This window comes from Tetrapisispora phaffii, chromosome 1 (genome assembly GCF_000236905.1).
Source record: "Tetrapisispora phaffii CBS 4417 chromosome 1, complete genome".
Taxonomy (NCBI): Eukaryota; Fungi; Ascomycota; class Saccharomycetes; order Saccharomycetales; family Saccharomycetaceae; genus Tetrapisispora; species Tetrapisispora phaffii.
Genome location: NC_016520.1, coordinates 48,210 through 67,373, shown reverse-complemented (window position 1 = coordinate 67,373; position 19,164 = coordinate 48,210). Strand labels below are relative to the sequence as shown.

The following is a 19,164-nucleotide window of genomic DNA, read 5'->3' as shown; positions in this document are numbered from 1 at the left end:
AAAGCACTATCAATATTTTACTACAATAATTTATTTGATATATATGCAAAAATAATAGAATAAAACTATAGAAATATTTAGATTATTAATTATGTCATACTATTTGGCTTTGTATAAGATGCGAAAAATTGAATGCAATTATTTATCAGAATTATCTCTCGAATTAGAAGTATTGGATAGTGTGAACTCATTCACCGTTCTAGATGAAGTAGTTAAGTTTGAATTAGACGAACCAAGATACTTATCGGAACTAGATGGTAGAGTACTTGATGAAAAATTGACTTTAGGTGAAGGACTGAAGATATTGTGCACATAGTCACCCATAATAAAATTAGGTGTTTTCAATAAGTATGAATTAGGGTTGGGTGACGAACGTAGTTCTCGTGAAGGCGTAGTTGGAATCTGTAATACATTAAAGTTATTATTACTTTGACTGCTACTGGTTAGCTTCTTTTTTCTTTGATATGGAGAGTTGGTGATGAACACTGTTGGAGAATCCAACATAGAGTTAGTGAAAACACCTGAAGCTTGATTACCTGAGATGTCAAGCACTGAAGTTTGCTTGAACGTTGACTGAGGAGACGAAATAGAAGGTTTTATATGAGAGAACCTGACCGCCGAATCATGATCAAGCTTGTGTAAAGAACTTTCTGCGGATTCAAGATTTCTTGATGGTGTGGTAGGAATTCTATCATATGGTGTTTTGCTAGAGACATATGGACTTGTTGCTAAATACATCAACAGATCTGCACCGCTATCATTTTGATTGCCCTCAATATTCTTGTTTTCATCTTTAATCTTATTATCGATATTGATAATCTTTCCCTTTGGAGTAGTCAATATTTTACTTGGTTGTGATGATGAATATAAAGCATTATTGTTTGCAGCCCTTGGAGTTGTAGGAATTTTTGGCTTTGAAAATTTATGATTGTCGATACGTTCCTGTCCCTGTTCATTCTCGATCTCATTCATATTAGATGCAGATGATGAAGGCGGTACTCGAGGTGGAGTTGCAGGTCTGTTGTAGTTATTCAATGACGAGGTATTGAGTACATATTTTTCCTCCGATCTGTAATTCTTTGAAGGGGACATTTTCTTTATTGAACGGTTAATGTTCTCTTCATTGGTTGTTTCTTTTTTAGTGTCTTTTCTTGGTAGAAAAACTCCCATCTTGTTGGTTCCTGTATTCGATTTGACAGCTTTATTCGTGGATACTTTGTTTAAGCCGATTTTCAATTGACGAGTCATTTGTGCAATTTCAGCTCTCTCTAATATCTTCGAAGTCAATTCACGCTCCTTCTCGGGAGTCATGGACATCATTGTCTCAGATTCGTTAGCCATCATTTATATATATGTAGATAGGAAGATAGATTCACTGTTGTAGGTCTTATTATTAGTTATTTCCTGGCCCTTTAATGGAGTGGATTTCTTGTGAGAGGCACCTTATTTCAAAGGAACGAACTCTCTTGTAAAAACAAGACAATTGTCAGATTGTAGTTATCTTTTTTTCACTGTTGAATACCCCTTTAACGTTACAGAAGCTAATGCTCTTTAAAATATATCAAATTAAATTATTATGTGTGTGCGTTTGTAAAATCATCTTTACGTGTCTTGACTTTTTTGGCTGGACATCTCAATTTCGCTTTGTCCTAATTGGGAAGAAGAAGTAAATTACCGTACGGAACCGGACGCTCCAAATATTCGAGATTATACCGTTTTAGGAGATTTTATAATGGCAGTTAAAGAGGCCGCGTAACGACTTTGACGTGAATTTGTTTTGCGTTGCGACACAAATTCAGTGTGACACTGTCACGAGAGGACGGGAATGTGTTTTAGAGTGTTTGTTTATTTAAATAAAGTGTTATAGGAAAGTATGGCAACATATTAGGTAAACTTACAATACATTCAGTAATTAGTTAGATGTTCCAGTTGGTATGGTTGCAAATGGGTTGGTTCTTCTTTTACATTGTAGTAATGTCTGATCACGGAACAAGAACAAAAACAAAAACATATTCATATAATCGTAAATAAAAATAGTTTTATATTGTAGATAAAGGATAGATAGGAAATATATATATTGTGTATATCTGTATGTAATCTAGAACTGGAGGAAAAGTGATAAGAACAGAGATCCAACTAATAAACTTAGATATACACTAGCGTTATTTGCCGAGCTTTTCTTCTTATTTTCTTTTTTGTTCGTTTCATTGCTCAATACATAGGCTCCCATTTCATTGATGACAGTAATCGACAATTTTTCTTTGTTCAATTTCACTCCATTCTCATCAAATATGTCATGTTTGACAACTAAATCATCTGCATTCAAATCTGTGAAATGACCTTTTTTGAATTTAACACCTTTATAAATTAAATTTGCAGACACATCTTTTGCTATTTTCCCCTCAATTTCAATATTTTGATATCTGCGTTTGCATTCGATACCACTATCGAAATTTTTTTGTTTCGAATTAGCTATGACAATATTAGAATCTAAGTTCAAATCTTTTCTTGTTGGTGTCTGAACATTTTTATATTGAAGAGATAAAGTATTAAAGTCAGGTAACAGTGTAACACTTTTATCACTAGATTCTTTTACTAAACCATAATCGTTTACTTCCTGTGTAAATTCGTAAACAAGACCACCACAAAATGTTTTATACATAGCATCTGAGTAGATAGACTTTACCTCTCCAAAAGTTCTAGGCTGAACTAAATTACAACCAAATTCAGAAAAAAATACGGGTTTGCTATAATTGGTATACGCCTCGACTAATTTGTCATAACCAGACGTTTTCATAGTTTGTTCGCCACACCATTGGTATGAATTAACTCCATAAAAGTCGACAGTTGAATCCATGCCAATATTGGAATCTGCACACTCTAAATAACTTGCCAACGACACTCTGTAATCTAAATCATCAGCAGCAGAGTATCCTACAGGAATAACCCTGTTTAAATGATTTGTGGAATATTTCTTCATATCTTGAATTAATCTTTTAATGTATACTGGTGCAACTTTTGCTGATTTTTTATCATTTATAATTTCATTTCCAGCAAAATAGCCTAAGGTGTTATTATAATAAGAAAAATGCTCCATGATTTTAAACACATGTTCCAGGTATTGTTCATTGTAAGTGATCCATGGCTCATATCTATTTAAATGTTGATTTTGTAACGGAGAGTTGACATCCAACAATATATAGATGCCTGCTGTCGCCAACAGTGTCATACACTTGTCATGGTTCAAATCGGGATTTATAGAGTAAATTCTAATAGTATTTACACCTAGGTTTTGTAATAAATATATGTCTCTTGCACAAATTTCAGGATCCGATAATGGATCACCCTTCCCAGTAAACTCAGAAGAGCCGCCAGGCTGATAATCCACACCTTTGATATAGAACGGGTCACCGGTGACTGAATCAACAAAATACTTACCGTTAATAACTATGGGGTTAATATCTGCTAGAACATATTTAATAACAAAAAACAAAATGGGAAATAGAAGGGCTTTCATTAGAATGTATTCTACTTGATGATTTGGGAATTATTGAACACCTGGATTAGTAACTAATTAAAGAAATAAAACGCTGTTTGCTAAAATTTAAGACAGTTATATAATCAATAAAAAAACTATTTGAACTTTAACTTTATACATTTATCACTTTTTAAGCAATTATCTCATTGCATTTTTTGTGACACAAGGATTTTAAAAGGCATGCTGGGGGGACTGGATACATGTTTTTGAAAGAGAATAGCAACATCTTAAAATTAATTACGTTATTTCATCACTGTTACTGTTGATAAAGATAGGTTTGGATTATATAAATGTGTGTGTGTGTGTGTGTGGATGGGTGGGTGTGGGCGATTTAGAGTACGTCTCTTACCTTAATGTTGAGATGACCAGAAACGGCTGATCCGTCACATCAAAAGCATAGAGACGGGTAATATATTATTTTAAAGAATTGAAAAGCGAGCCAACGACTCAAGAGCTATAATATTTCAAAAAGATGTATATTCTAAGGTTATAAAATACGGTAAGTTATTTATTCATAATTTTGAACCGTTCTGGGTAAAAGTTTTGCGTGACTGCTTAACTAAGAAGAACCACATATATCAATTGTTTCTAAACGACTATCAAGCTATGAAAAAAGTATTATTTTTGGGACCAGAGGGGACATACTCTCACCAAGCAGCAATACAAGCATTTGAAAATAGTAACGACGTCAAATATATCCCATCGCCTTCAATTGTACACTGTTTTGATGAATTAGAGAGGAATAACGAGTACTCTTATTCTGTTGTTCCGCTAGAGAACTCCACGAACGGTCAAGTTGTATTTTCATATGATATTTTACGTGATAGAATGTTAAATGCAACTAAGAAAGAAGGGTCGCAGTTATATGAACCTCTGTTGAAAATTGTTGGCGAGCAATATGTCTCAATTGCGCATTGTCTAATTGGATCTAATGATATCCAGTTCAAGGAAACATTGGAGGAAGAATACGATACAATCCAGATATATTCCCACCCACAAGTTTGGGGCCAAGTTGCAAAATATTTGGAAAACTTGGGTAAAAAATATCCAAAGATCAAATTCAGGAAATCTGACACATCCTCAACCTCAGAAGCTGTCACAGTTGCACTGGAACAGCAAACTCGTTTAGACATAGATGGGAATCCAAACAAGATATTAAATTTAGCTATTGGCAGTCAAGCTGCTGCAAAGATAAATGGTGCACAAATTTTACAAGCTAATATAAACGATATTAAAGGGAATACCACCAGATTTCTAGTCTTGAAGAGAAGAAATGAAGTTACGCCTATGAAAGAGTTATTATCGACTGACTCTGAAAACATTAGTTTAATTACATTCACTATTGACGATTCACCAGGTTCATTAGTGGATATTTTGAATGTATTAAAGCAATTTTCCTTAAATATGTGCTCAATTAATTCAAGACCCTTTACGTCAAATAAACTATCGACTAGAAAATGGCAATACGTATTTTTCGTTGAATATCAAACAAATCAAGCACTATCCGAACAAGAATGGAACGACTATTATACTCAGTTGAACCAAAAGTCACTGAAATGGACACTCTGGGGTTCATTTCCAAGAGACAAGCGTTACTATGACTAAGCCATGGATGGTATTACACCATTGCCATTGCGTATACATAGTTACTGACGCAGAGAAACGTATCCTTAAGAGCCGTTGGTTCAGCAATGCATTGTTGAATATTGGTGCACGTGACCAGCATTATCCCACCATTGTGGATTTAGTCAATTGCTTCTGCTGTTGCTGCTGCTTCAGGTTCTTCCAGTTCGGGTCTTACATACCGATTTACATGCAAAATGTGCGGCACCGTACGGTGCTCTCAGCCGAGCGAACCATCCAGAAATACGAGAAAAAGAAACGCCGAAGCCGTGAATGTGCGCGGAGATTTCTTCGCGCAGCGTTTGTTGTCCCGTCCCATTTTCTCTTTGCGTTCCAACAGCGCAATGGATACGCACCTGTCTGAGAAGATTTCACACAGCGTCCTGCGATCTGAAAAACGATTCATTGAAAAAATATGAACTTATGTAATATATTAATGAAATGGTTTACGAATCAAAATTTTATTATGAATGGTCCTACAGATTGGAAGCATTGTTTTATTTCATTTATAAATGAACGCTTTAAAGAAACGCTAGTTTATCTTCTCTCGCAAGGTATTTGAACCGGATATCAAGACAACCAAGCAAGCAAACGCCATTGTTATTATTAAGAAAGTTTCAAACGAGTAGCGTATTCTTCAGGATATCAGGTTATTTGCATTCATCCCGCACTATTCGAAGAAACAAACGATGCCGGAAGCAAATGAATTTTATAAGTCATCGACAAATTCCATCAACTCGTTGTTCTCCTTAAATAGATATTCAAGAGCTACATCGTGTTCGGTCTTAGAAGAACAAACTCAGACGACTTCTTCAAATACAAATACAAATAACGAAGTTGGTCAGATTTTTTTGGATAGTATTCCACAACTCTCGCCAATAGATGTTGATAATAAGAACAAATTCGTCATTATATTGGTAGGACTACCTGCGACGGGAAAGTCTACTATTGCATCCCATTTGATCCATTATCTAAAGAAACAACAATCAAGCAGGCATCTTCGGTGCACAGTTTTTAATGCGGGGAGTGTAAGGAGAACTATGTGTAAGAAAAATCTTGTTGATGAACTTTTCAACCAAAAACATTCAAATTTGAAAGAAGAATTCGCAAAGATTACATTGCATAATTTGTTAGAGTCTATTGATAATGATGAGTGTGATATTGCAATATTCGATGCTACAAATTCAAATTTAAAGAGAAGAGAATACGTTGTCCAGGAATTAGATGCGTATAACCAAAACTCAAATACATTTACGATAATCCCAATGATATTACAAATAACTTGTCACAATCGAGACTTCATAAGGTATAACATTCATAATAAATCGTTCAATGAAGATTATTTTGATAAGTCATACAAATTCGCAATCACAAGTTTTTCGAATAGAGTGAAAAATTACTATTCACAATTTCATGAAATGGATGAAGAGGAGTTGAATAAATACTCAAATTTACCAAACATTGATAATTTTTTCATTTTCAAATTATAGATGCAGGTTCTGTAAAAAATACTTCCCCTGTAATACCATCAGAACATGTCGAAAATTCTTCCATAACATTCCAAAACGTGATACAATTACTTTGTAATTTCACTAATAATTATTTCGAATTATACGGTTTTGAATACTTGGATAGGGTTAAAATGTTTTTTTACCAACAGAGTAAAGTCCATGTTTATAGAAATAACGATAATTCAACTCTTCAGATATCAAACAATTTCACTCCATCCAAACAAACTATGTGTTTGACAACCTTAAATTCGATTGTAAATGCTAATTTCTTTAATGAACTCGCATCTCTGCAAAAGAAATCAGCTAAAACATAAACGCCATAGTAAATTCCGAAATCTCAAACTATATCAAGAATAAACTATTTAATTCTATTGGCATGAGTTTGTTTCGCTTTTTTAGAGACAATTTTTGATCCAAGTAATGACCTCCAAGGTTGATGATAACGACAAGAAGAAAATAGCATTTATAGATCTAGCTGCTACTTTACCAGTTGTCTTTTATAGAAAACTTATCGTCACACATTTATACAATTCCTTTATATTTATTTAAAATTACAATTTCTTTTCATGATTATCTTTGAACCTTTTCGTTCTTTAGTTATTGGTTTATTACTCGCATTCTTTCTTTACTATGTCTGTCGGACCTTAAGTAAGTAATTACTTTTCCTAAAATTTAAGAATCAAAAATAAAATTAACGTACTTTATATATTTAAGGCAAAAAATAAAAGATATAGTTTATAAAGAAGTGGCAACTAAACAAGGACTAAATAGTCACATAATAATCATTAAACTCATCTTTGCTCATAATAGTGGTAAGCGAATTTTCTCATGGGTACATGCATATCAATGATTATAAATAAGAAGCACGATTTTTAAGTCCTTCAAGAAATGAGCAATACAAATATACCCATAGTGAAAAATAAGTCTAATAGCTTTAGCAGAAATGAGTCCAATGCAATCGTTTTTAAAAGAAATTCTTTCCAACAACATCATGGAAATTCTTCACAGATTTCAGCAATTGAAAATTCACCTAGATCTCATCTCCATTCAAGGTATTCTTATGGAGGAAACAGTGGACCATCGAGTTTTGATCCAAATAGAAATATAACTGTCACTGAGAATCAAACAATGAGAATTAAACCAAGTCTTAGTAGAACGGTGAGTGTACCGACAGTACCGAAATCAACAGGTTTGGTATATTCAACCTACTTACAAAAAGAGTTCTCAAGTATAGATAAAATAAATGATCCGAATTCTAACGGTTTGATCTGTGCAGGTAAATCACATTTAGGTTACTATAAATTTTCAGAGGAAGATAAAACAATATCTTTAATTCATAACTTTACAGATACAACTGCATCAAGTTCCATTTCAAATGCTGCAGTATCGTCAAACCTGAATAAAAGGCATAGACAACTAAAATTAAGTACAATAGCAGATGTGAAAACAGGTTTTAATAATTATAAAAATTATGTTGCAATATGTGCCAAGTCGACAGTGATATCAATTTATGACATAAATAAGGCAGAAAAATTGGATAAAACACTAATAACTTCTTATTCAGAACACACAAGAGCTGTAAATAGTTTTGATTTCAATATGGTGGATAGTAATCTGTTAATTAGTGGTGGTCAAGATGGCTGTATCAAGATATGGGATTTAAGGACGGGTTCTTTAAATGGATCCACTAGAAGTGATATAAACATTAATACTGCTTCAGATTCGATAAGAGATGTAAAATGGATGCCAGGTTATAATTTTGCAAGTCATGGCAGTGCCACAGCAAACTTGAGGCGAAAAAATAACTCTGGATATAAATTTGCTTCTATTCATGATTCTGGTCTTCTACTAAAGTTTGATATCCGTCAACCATCTCATGCAGAGAGAAAAATCAATGCACACACAGGGCCAGGTTTATGCTTAAATTGGCACCCTAATCAAGATTATATAGTTACTGGTGGAAGAGATGGAAAATGCTGTCTCTGGTATGTTGGTGATATGAAAAATGATTATTTAAATGTTAGTTCTACCACACCTTTGTTGAATAACCAAATTAACAGTTTTTCTAACTTATCAATGAATGGAAATAATATTCTGTCATTGCCAGAGACAACCATTAATGTAGGGTTTCCCGTGACAAAATTGAAATTTAGACCTTCATATGATAATAACGTAATGAATTCGTTACTTGCCATATCATCAATGGGTGACGAGGCAGCAGTTAATATTTATGCCTTAGGAAGAAAATATATTCCTAAGCATATTTTATTGACAGCAGCTCCTTCACAAGGTCTTGTTTGGTGGAATGAAAAACTTATATTCAACGTCGATAGAGCAAATAGGATTAATGGTTGGAATATTGAGCAGGAGCCAACAGTATTAGACAATATTCAAAGGACTGTGGTAACATGGAGAGATATGGACGGTAGTGGATTTTTGGCTGTTAATCAAGATGTTGGTGATTATACAACAAATGAAGATTATATTCCAACTATGTTTGATAAAACAAGAAACTTCGGAAATAAACCGCAAGTCAATTCGGCACAAGAGGTCCATTCCTTATCTAAAGGGAAAGGCCTAGAGTCTTTTAAGAAGAATTTAAGTAATTCAAATTTATCATATATTTCTGATAAAGGTAGCATAATGAGAAAATCTAATTCCAAAAATTATGGTTTATCAAGTCCATTAAATAATAATTTATCACCAACATCTGGCACAGACGATGTTGATAAAACTAACACAAAATCACCAATTATGGTTACACTTGATTTACCTCATATTTTTAATAATATGCGGCTAGTACAGATGAAGAATATTAAAAAGAAAACAGTGTCACCTGAGGTATCTGCAATTAAGGAATCACCAATTCAGGTCTTCCAATTTTTAGCGAGAGAATTAGATTTTTCCTTTAGTAAGGATAGGAATACAACTAATAATACATCTTTTGGAACCCCTGTTGCAGATAAGGAAAATAATTCTTCGCAGGATGACTTGATGAAGAAATTTGGGTTTACAAATACCACAACCTGGACTAATTTAATGACTAAGAAGTCAGAAACATCATCGGAAAATAAATCAATTGAAAATCAAATTACAGGTTCTGAATCTCTAGTTAGTAAGGATACAAAAAATCGATCGGATTCTGATACCTCAATATATCATTCCGATGATGGTGTAGAGAAAGATGAAGAAGATAATGAGTTATCAGAAACTACAAGAAAGCTTAAGGAAAGGATAAAGTTATTAATCGAACTGATCGAAATATGCAAACATAATGCAGGTGTATACTCATATATCGATGACCTTCCCAATTTTAAAGTTTGGGTGATTATTCGAGATGCACTGCTGTGGGATTTACAAAGTATAAGCAAAGAACTTGAAATAGAAGAAACAGATATAAGTGAACACGATAGTGCCAATTTTCAATACAATGAAAATGTTTCACGTTCGCACAACAGAGGAGATTCTTTTAATACGCAGTTAACAGATTTACCGAGTGAAATTGGTTCTTTTGTTGTAAGCGATCCGAAAGCCTTTACTGACAAAAAGAAATCAAATCTTAATATTTTATTTTCAAAGGAAAATGCTTTAAAGAAACAGAAGATGCTGGAAGAGACAAATAAACTATCTACAATACATTCATTAAGTGCTGATAATATAGGAAATATAGATTCACCAAATCGAATTTCTCAAAGCCTCGAGAATTCAAAAAATTTCTCAGAACCCATTATATCAACCCAGACAAGAGCTGGATTTGAATTGAAACCATTAAGGGAACAGGTAAAATCTTTCACCTCGAGTGAAAATTTAGAAGATGAAAATGATAAAAATGACAATCTGTTTTCAGAAACAACTAGCTTAAGAAATGCCGAAGAACAGCCAGATATTACATTAATTCCGAAAAGAAATAAACGACCTTCTTTCATAGATACTTTCATGACAGAGAGGCCGATATTTGAAAGTAGAGATAGTGATTTTATGTCAAGATCTAGTTTCTCTACTCACGATAACAGTCCTGTTAGCAAACTTTCCTCTTTTAGAAATTACACCTCTACTCTTAATAATTACAAGAAACTTTCTCAAAATAGACTCACTTTGTCTCCAACATTTAGCGACGGTAACTCAAGAATTAGTGACTTTGAATTACCTGCATATAAGATCAACAACTTAAAAATAAAAGAACATCAAGTTTTATTGTCTAAATTATTTGAAAATGAAAAAATCAAAAAAAATCAAGGGTTAGATAATGGAGATATTGAGCCTTGGTCAACAGGAAAGATCCTAAAACAGTTATTTAATCAAGCTGTCCAAAATGGTAACATACTGATGGTTATTAGCATCCTGACACTATTTCAGGATGTGTATAAAATAACAACCTTTAACGTTGTGAAAGATAGTATTTTGCAATTCATCGATATTTTACATAGATATGAATTATTTGAAATAGCTGCGGCTCTATTGAAATATTGCCCATGGGATAACATTTTGGATAACACTGGTACTAATTCCTTAATTCAAATATTCTGTGATAACTGTGGAAAATTAGTAATTAATGAACGTTCAAAAGAAAAATTTACACAAGAAAATTTTGAATTAGGAAAGAGGGCTAGCAATAAAAATATTCTAAAAGAATTTGGTTATTGGTATTGTGAATCTTGTAATAAAAGAAACAAATTATGTGTTGTTTGTGAAAAGCCCATGAAAGGTTTGACAATGAGTGTTTTGCAATGTGGACATGGTGGACATTTTGAATGCATGAGGGATTGGTTTTTGGAAGAGGGTATGACAGATTGTCCTGCTGGTGATTATTCCACTGAATAAAATTTCAAATAATTAATAGTATATAAAATTATCTGTGTCTTGATAAGTTTTTAAAATCTATAAATTAGTTTATATACAGATCTCTAGGGATTTTAAATAAAACGGTTTTCTTCCAAAAATTTTTCTATTATATCCCAATAGCCATCTTGTATAATTGTGTCATTGTGAAAACCCTTTGGAAATTCAAAGATTTGTTTCTTATTACTGGGACAAAGCTGGTATAGAGTTTTCATATGTTCTGGTGGTACTATTTCATCTTTTTTTCCACTTAAAAATAAGAATGGGGTTTCACTAGAACAGTTGCTAATTTCTTTTTCTGAGTTCCATATTTCATGACAGAAGCTAACAACATATTTTAATTTGGGGAGCATATGAGGAATAACTTTTGGGATGCTCAAAAATGTATTTTCCAATACAACAGTATCGACAATGTTTTTATATTTAGATGCTATGTAGATAGCATTAGCTCCTCCCAAAGAACGGCCGTAGAGTACAAGTTTCTTATCTTTATGGAAGTCATCGTTAATTAAATGTTCAATTGCAGTATCAGCATCAATTTTTAAACCTTTCTCAGTGGGAGAACCAGTTGAGTTACCATAACCTCTATATGAATATATGAAAACATTTGTCTTAAATTGTCTAAAGAAAATTTCAATAATTGGTAAGAAATATCCAATATTACCAGCATTTGGACATAAAATCAGTACGGTAGTCTTAGAATCGCCAGAAATATCATTATAATGTAGGTCATAAGCCTCTAATTGAATGTTATCTCTCGTTTTCAGTATTACTCTTTTATATGGTAGATTGTATTTATCAGGAGTATCCACATAGTTTCTTGCATTCTGAGCCCATGAAGGATAAACCAGTCTATTCTGGAAAGTGTATAACCCAGCCAAAGAAGCAGCAGCTACTATAGAAATTCCACCAATTATCATTTTAGTTAAAGCAATGGCTTTATCAAACATCTCCGACACCACGATTGAAGAATAGAATTTATACGAATGTGTCTATGCGTATATATGCAAAGCTGTCGCTCAACTCAGAAATGCCTGGAAGGGTATTCCTAATAACAAATGAAGCTGCTATCTCTACTTACACAAGTGTCTATTTTAACTTGTCTTGTAAAAGATATCCATGTTGACTATGTGGTCTTAAAGAAGGGCATCATCACCTTAAATTAATGATGCAATCATTCAATGGTATGAATTTTATGCCAATGTCACGTGCCTCAGAAATCCTTCGAATTTTACCAACGCCAGGAATCGAACTGGCGACCAAACGTTTTGAAAAAACATCATTTATTGGGCACGTGATCACAACTTTTTTCTATGTGTTATTTGACCCGCCCAACTCAGCATAGTCACGTCTCACGAGAAGGTTTAAAATTTTTTAGAAATTGATGAACTTGAAAATATTCACACTAATAGTAAGAAAATTGAATGTGAAATATAGGATGGTAAACTTAATAGTCAATAATGAAACATAAGACATTTATTAGAATTTAATGAATATACATTGTTGTAAACTGTTTCAATTTATTTAAAGTGGTTCATTGTCACAATGTTTTATCTTATTTTTAGGTTCTTTAAGATCCAATTCTTTTTAAGTTAATGTTTTCTTTCCTTCTAAACTTGTTCTTGGTTATATATTAATTCGTTTATTAGTTTTCTTTTTTGTTTCTATATTTTAAAAGCATCGAAGAGAAATCACTTATAAAATTGAATTATGTCTGTTGAAGAAGTTACTCAAAAATTTGAATCTGTTTCTGTCGATAACAATGCTCCAAAGACTGTTTTAAACGATGATAAATCTTTTGAAGTCAAGCATCCATTGAATACCAAATGGACTTTATGGTACACTAAGCCAGCTGTTGACAAGAGTGAATCCTGGTCTGATTTATTGAGACCAGTTACTTCTTTCAACACTGTTGAAGAATTTTGGGCTATTGTTAAGAACATTCCGGAACCTCATGATTTACCATTGAAGTCTGATTATCATGTTTTCAGAAATGATATTAGACCAGAATGGGAAGATTCTGCAAATGAGAAGGGTGGTAAATGGTCATACCATATTAGAAGCAAAAGTTCTGACATTGATGAATTATGGCTAAGAACTTTATTAGCTGTCATTGGTGAAACTATTGACGAAGAAGACTCTCAAATAAACGGTGTTGTTTTATCCATTAGAAAAGGTACTTCTAAGTTCGCTTTATGGACTAAGTCTGAAGACCAAACTGAAGCTTTAACAAACATTGGTGCAAGATTCAAGCAAGTATTAAAGTTAGGTGAAGAAGATAAGATTGAATTCATTCCACATAGTAGTACTGGTAAAAATGCTCAACCAACTTTAACTTTGTAAAATAACCTACATGATAAATAAAAATAATTTTTATTTTACTCAACTTTTGTATTAGTTCATTGATCAATCTCTAATATTAGTTATGATTTTTCAAATGTACTAATCAATTTTATATTAATTTATGTGTACTCATATAAATGTATAATGCGACTAATAGATACATACAATTAGAACTAAATATCTTGTCTTTCTTCAATGATTCAAAATAATAATATTTGGGTGTTGTAATAATAAATATGACTGTATATAAAAAATTAATTATTAACTAATGATTTTAAATATATATAGTATTGGAATGGACATTCATGCATGAATTAAAGTATTAATTTTTGATTAACTCTTCACTTCTAATAACACCTTGGAAGTAAAATCCAATGATGATTACAATGTATAGTAGGATTAACATTGACCCTTTGAAATAGTTAGATTTACCTTCGGCATAAAGATATGTAAATAGGAAAACACTAGCCATGGAACCAATTAAATCCCATCTAGGGAAGACTAATGCAAACATCTGATCTCTGATGACAATTGTGGCATGGTCAACATTGATGGTGGTATATATTGAATAGATAACCAAAGCTGGAATTTGCAACAAACAAACTTGCAAAGCATATGCAGAACCAATTTCCATAGATAATGCAACATTACCATACATAGCGAAAGAAATAGCATTTAAAAACTCTGTTGTATTAGGAACCAAAGCAAATATTGTTAATCCTAAAAACTTCGGATTCAAACCAGGGAATTCTTCTAAAATTGAATCAACACAATCAACAAGAATTTCAGCTATTGTGGCATACAATAGAGTTGCACCTAATAAAATACAAGTAGATTTTGATCTCGACCAATTTGGAGCATCGTGTCCTCCGGATTGTTCTTCTACTGGTAAAGCTGTAATTCCACTAGTGGCAGATTCAACATGTTGCATTGATGAGAATTCTCTTGGTGGCTCGGCAATAGGTAATTGCCAAATCATTTTTGCATGAGTTCTTAAGGTGAACCAAAGTCCAATGATGTATGCCATAAATAATATGATAGCACATGTAACAGACATTGGTTGAAGAACAGTTCTGTATAATTTATTGAACTTTAGCGGGGGATGGGAAAAGTAACATCTCTCAGTTGTCACAGCTAAAACTACATTTTTCACACTAAACTCCTTAGGTTTATCCTCATCAATACATGTTATATAATATGCGCCGTATATCTCATTTAACATAGTAGGAATGAACATAACAATCATTGAAAATATTAACAGAGCCGATGAAACACCAGCACTAGCTGGGTTATAACGTTGTGTTTTCCTATATAAAGCTCCGCCGCACATTGATAGCCCTGGAAGTAATAATACAGCACCTAAAATTGAGCCTATCATTGAACCTTCTACTAGTAGACCTTTATTTTGACTCAATGCAACGCAATATAAAAAGATTTCAACAACTGTGGAGAAAAATGCGTTAATAGCAGCACCAAGACCCATGGAAGTTTGAGCTGATATAGATGCCACAGCTTGTCCAATATAAAATGCCAAGGGAATGATAGATATCAAACAGAATACAAATATACTAGATTCGTCACTGAACCATGCCTCAATTCCCCAGATTCTTTTTAAAACAAAAAAATCAAAAATAGTAAATAATACCATAAATATTAGATTCATCACTATTATATTAGTACCATCGACCGTATATTTATAATAGTGCCAACCAGCAAAACGGAAACTGCATAACAGCACACTTTTATTTGAATAGTCTTCCCCGTTAAGTTTTTGTTGTTCTTCTGCCATAGTTTTCTTTACACTTTTGAAATCTAAAGCTAACGGATGTCTTCTACAATGATACATCAGTTTCCATAAAATGTTACTCATTGGAATTGTAAATACAAGCAACCACAATATAAGAGAAACCAACAAAATTATTGGCTGTAATATCAAATGGAAAAATGTATAAAATATAAATCTTCCCAAAGTCCATTTACCTCTACCAAAATATCTCCTTTGGACAATATTATCATCATTTGAATTGCTCAAATTCAAGTTTTGATTTTCATTTTCATCTGCATTGCTGTCTACCCCATCTTGTTGTGAACTACTTGACAATGAAGATATTATTTTGCTGTTCTTACTATTGTTACCACTATTCAGATTTTGTTGATCTGAAATATACTGTTGAATAGAACCGTATGAAATTTGGTTTAATGGATCTATTTCTTTTAGTGATTGGTAAGAATCTCTTTGTCTTGTACTACCTGTTGAAACTTGTGGAGTATTTAAATTATTTTCAGCACTGCTGTTTGGTGGAAATTCATCATTATGTTGTGACGAAAAGATTCTACTATAAGATGAGATCCATGTGTAGAATTGCTGGAAACTTATACCTTCATTGTTATCTTCCTTTAGGTAACGGTCATCCTGAGTTAGATAAACAATTTTCCCAAAGGGATAAAATAAATATAATGACAACTTAAACAAAAATTCTGAATAATCCCTTGCAGATTTTGTAAAAATGCCTAGAGATAAACTCGTAATACTTAAGATATTGCATAACATGAAAAGTAATACTCCGAATGTTATTGTGTAAATGATATTAACCAGGTGTATATACCAGGTTAAAGGTTTTTTCAATTTAATTTCATGAATATCTTCATCAGCAGTTCTTTGCACCGACCTTGATTTCTTGTATAACGCAGGTTTCCATATTCTGATACCAAATGGATGAGTTTTATTAATTGCGTCTTGTCTTTCACGTAAAGTGTATGACTCTATAGAATTAGTTGTTGAGTTTGAAGACGTTGATTCACGGTCATCGTACAATCCAGTAATATCATTATTATCATTATTAGCATCCTCGATGGTTGTTGACTCAACGTTTCCGGATGGATTCTCCGAATTGAAAGAGTCAGTATAATCATTGCTGATGGCGTTTGTCAAGTTTTTGCTTGCTCTTCCGTTAATTGCATCTATTAAGTTATTATTATTAATATTATTGTTATCGTCGTGGTTTTTAAAAACTGAGTTGAATAATGTTTCACTATTGGTATGTTTAACTGATAAATTGCTTTCCTTTGTATGCAATAGACCATTACTCATTGTGTTTTGCAAATTGACAATGTTGACATTGTTAACGTTTTCAGTAGAGCCAACATTCTTGTTTATAGCATCTTGATCGTATTGGAATTCGTCTATGTCATCATCTACACTAAAGATTCTTCTAGATTCATTAGCATTCTTTAATTTTGGTCTTAAATTTGTAGCTGAGCCAACAGGAACTAGACCATTTTTGTTTGCCTTGCCCATTATACATAAACCTATATATGTGTGGATCTCTTAAATATATATATATATATATCACTATTATTATTAAATGTAAAGATAAAATCAATTTTATAGCGACTTCGGATGCAGTAGTAGTAATACGTTAATTGGGTATGCATCCACACTTAAAATGAGGTAGCAGCACAAGTGTTCGAAGGGAACAGGAGCAGCTAATTAAACAATTTCAAAAAACAAAGGTGAGGATCAGTATGAAGTCTACATCCCAATCGTTCATATCTCAAGAAATCATCAGATATTATCATCAGAGGTATTTAAGTTACAGAATTGTTATTTACAGGTTACTTATAAATTATATGATAAACAATAACGAGAAACCAGGAATCATTAGCTACGAATCAAAATTTTATGTCACTATTACCCGGATTCATTCCTGATCTTGAGCGTACTTAACCTTGGGCGAACTTATAGCCAGCGATGGAAGCCACACAAGGTGGAACCAGCTGGCAGTACCTACGGGACTGACATATCTTCAACCCACCCGACCATTGCATTCGACTATTGCGTTCAGCTTATATAGAGACCCTTCCATCCACAATGCCCATCTCTCGAGATTGCTCAGCTTCGAGTTCCCAGTTTTGGCGCATCTGGCGTGACTACTTGCCCATCTCTGCACAGGTTTCTGGGCTGGCCTTTTCTTTTATTTCGAGAACCAGAGACAAAAGCCGCAGTCAGGAACAAAAAAAGTAATAACTTGACGGTTCTGAAAAATATAAGCCATTCAATATTCTATGTTCTATATATATAGAACATAGAATACATCTGGAAGAAATGATCTGTATTTAAAAGGTATATTTTATAACCTTTTAGGTTGTTACTTTGCAGGTAAGAAGATATTTAAGAGAAAGAGTGTCTGGTACACAGGTATAGACGTTAGTTTTTGCTTTAAATTTATTTTTGGCCTCCCCCAGACTGGTTTGGGATTGTTGAGATATTTTAGATTTTTCATTAGAAATGTCATTGTTACAACTGGTTGCTAGATGCCTGGCTCTTTTAAATTTATTGGTATTCATTAATGCTAGAGAAACATTGACTACTACTGATATAGTAGGAAGCACAATCAAGTTAGAGGTTGAAGATGCGGTTTTGAAAGCAGTGACTCCCGGGATTCCATATACTAGTACTATCACTAGTTTGTCTGGTGCTGTTACTGAGTATATCCAAACTATTATAACGCCTACTAGCACTGGAAAAACAACCGCTCCTGCTGCAAAGACATCTTCTGGTTCATCCACATCTTCCGTCGCTAGCACTAAGGTTGCTGCTCTTGTTTACCCATATACGACAACAATTACTGCTACCTCGGGTGGTGTCACATTATATATATCAACTGTCGTAACAGGTTCTGGTTCCGGTTCTACTGCTACCGTGATTTCCCCTTCTGCAAGCTCGAAGGCTAGCAGCGTGTCTTCTAGTTCTACTACAACATTACCAGCAACTTCATACACTTACACAGGTACTAACCCAGATCCTTCCTCAAATTTCACCGTGCCACCAAAATCGCCGGTGACAACATTATCACTGGATCTATATTATACTGTTACCGATGGTTCAAAGGTATACACCTCTCGTAGAGATGCTACATCCATCTGGGTCACCGTTACTACCAATAGTGGTGTGGCTGTGGTGAGAACAACTTATGTACAAAGATTTACTTCACAATATACAGTTATGAAATCTCCTTCTTCGGGTTCCATTGGTTTAGGTACGATCACAGGCACTGTCGGCGTAGTCAAGACTACCGCCATTGCGGAAGGCTCGGGCAGTTCTACAACAACAGACAGTAAAGTTGTCAAAATTGCAAGCGCAAATTCTGCTGACAACAAGTTTGTAGTAAGTAAGATACCTATGATCGTTTCATTTTTATCTATTTTCTTTATTTCCTTATTATGAGAGGTATCTTAAATATTGAAATTTTAACATTGACATACATTCCACTTTATAAACGCTCACATATAGTTTCTAAGTAACATTAT

At 33.3% G+C, this 19,164-nt stretch overlaps 9 protein-coding genes across 9 annotated transcripts; 5 read left to right on the top strand and 4 right to left on the bottom strand.

Moving 5' to 3' along the window:
- Positions 1-138: 138 nt before the first annotated feature.
- STB1 (Stb1p) lies at positions 139-1,344 on the bottom strand (the record flags this gene model as incomplete). The annotated part of the gene is made up of 1 exon (XM_003683513.1): positions 139-1,344. The coding sequence occupies one exon, from the start codon at positions 1,342-1,344 to the stop codon at positions 139-141; it is 1,206 nt and encodes a 401-aa protein (XP_003683561.1).
- A 754-nt stretch (positions 1,345-2,098) lies between these two features.
- Positions 2,099-3,517, bottom strand: GAS4 (1,3-beta-glucanosyltransferase; the record flags this gene model as incomplete). Its single annotated transcript, XM_003683512.1, has 1 exon — positions 2,099-3,517. One exon carries the CDS (start codon positions 3,515-3,517, stop codon positions 2,099-2,101), a length of 1,419 nt encoding a protein of 472 aa, XP_003683560.1.
- Positions 3,518-4,144: 627 nt separating this feature from the next.
- PHA2 (prephenate dehydratase PHA2) lies at positions 4,145-5,143 on the top strand (the record flags this gene model as incomplete). The annotated part of the gene is made up of 1 exon (XM_003683511.1): positions 4,145-5,143. The coding sequence occupies one exon, from the start codon at positions 4,145-4,147 to the stop codon at positions 5,141-5,143; it is 999 nt and encodes a 332-aa protein (XP_003683559.1).
- A 707-nt stretch (positions 5,144-5,850) lies between these two features.
- Positions 5,851-6,651, top strand: PFK27 (6-phosphofructo-2-kinase; the record flags this gene model as incomplete). Its single annotated transcript, XM_003683510.1, has 1 exon — positions 5,851-6,651. One exon carries the CDS (start codon positions 5,851-5,853, stop codon positions 6,649-6,651), a length of 801 nt encoding a protein of 266 aa, XP_003683558.1.
- Positions 6,652-7,560: 909 nt separating this feature from the next.
- RTC1 (Rtc1p) lies at positions 7,561-11,493 on the top strand (the record flags this gene model as incomplete). Its single annotated transcript, XM_003683509.1, has 1 exon — positions 7,561-11,493. The coding sequence occupies one exon, from the start codon at positions 7,561-7,563 to the stop codon at positions 11,491-11,493; it is 3,933 nt and encodes a 1,310-aa protein (XP_003683557.1).
- A 92-nt stretch (positions 11,494-11,585) lies between these two features.
- TPHA0A00370 (uncharacterized protein) lies at positions 11,586-12,461 on the bottom strand (the record flags this gene model as incomplete). The annotated part of the gene is made up of 1 exon (XM_003683508.1): positions 11,586-12,461. One exon carries the CDS (start codon positions 12,459-12,461, stop codon positions 11,586-11,588), a length of 876 nt encoding a protein of 291 aa, XP_003683556.1.
- A 760-nt stretch (positions 12,462-13,221) lies between these two features.
- On the top strand, positions 13,222-13,854 carry CDC33 (translation initiation factor eIF4E; the record flags this gene model as incomplete). Its single annotated transcript, XM_003683507.1, has 1 exon — positions 13,222-13,854. The coding sequence occupies one exon, from the start codon at positions 13,222-13,224 to the stop codon at positions 13,852-13,854; it is 633 nt and encodes a 210-aa protein (XP_003683555.1).
- Positions 13,855-14,176: 322 nt separating this feature from the next.
- Positions 14,177-17,152, bottom strand: TPHA0A00350 (uncharacterized protein; the record flags this gene model as incomplete). Its single annotated transcript, XM_003683506.1, has 1 exon — positions 14,177-17,152. One exon carries the CDS (start codon positions 17,150-17,152, stop codon positions 14,177-14,179), a length of 2,976 nt encoding a protein of 991 aa, XP_003683554.1.
- A 990-nt stretch (positions 17,153-18,142) lies between these two features.
- Positions 18,143-19,081, top strand: KRE1 (Kre1p; the record flags this gene model as incomplete). Its single annotated transcript, XM_003683505.1, has 1 exon — positions 18,143-19,081. One exon carries the CDS (start codon positions 18,143-18,145, stop codon positions 19,079-19,081), a length of 939 nt encoding a protein of 312 aa, XP_003683553.1.
- Between the last annotated feature and the right edge of the window lie 83 nt (positions 19,082-19,164).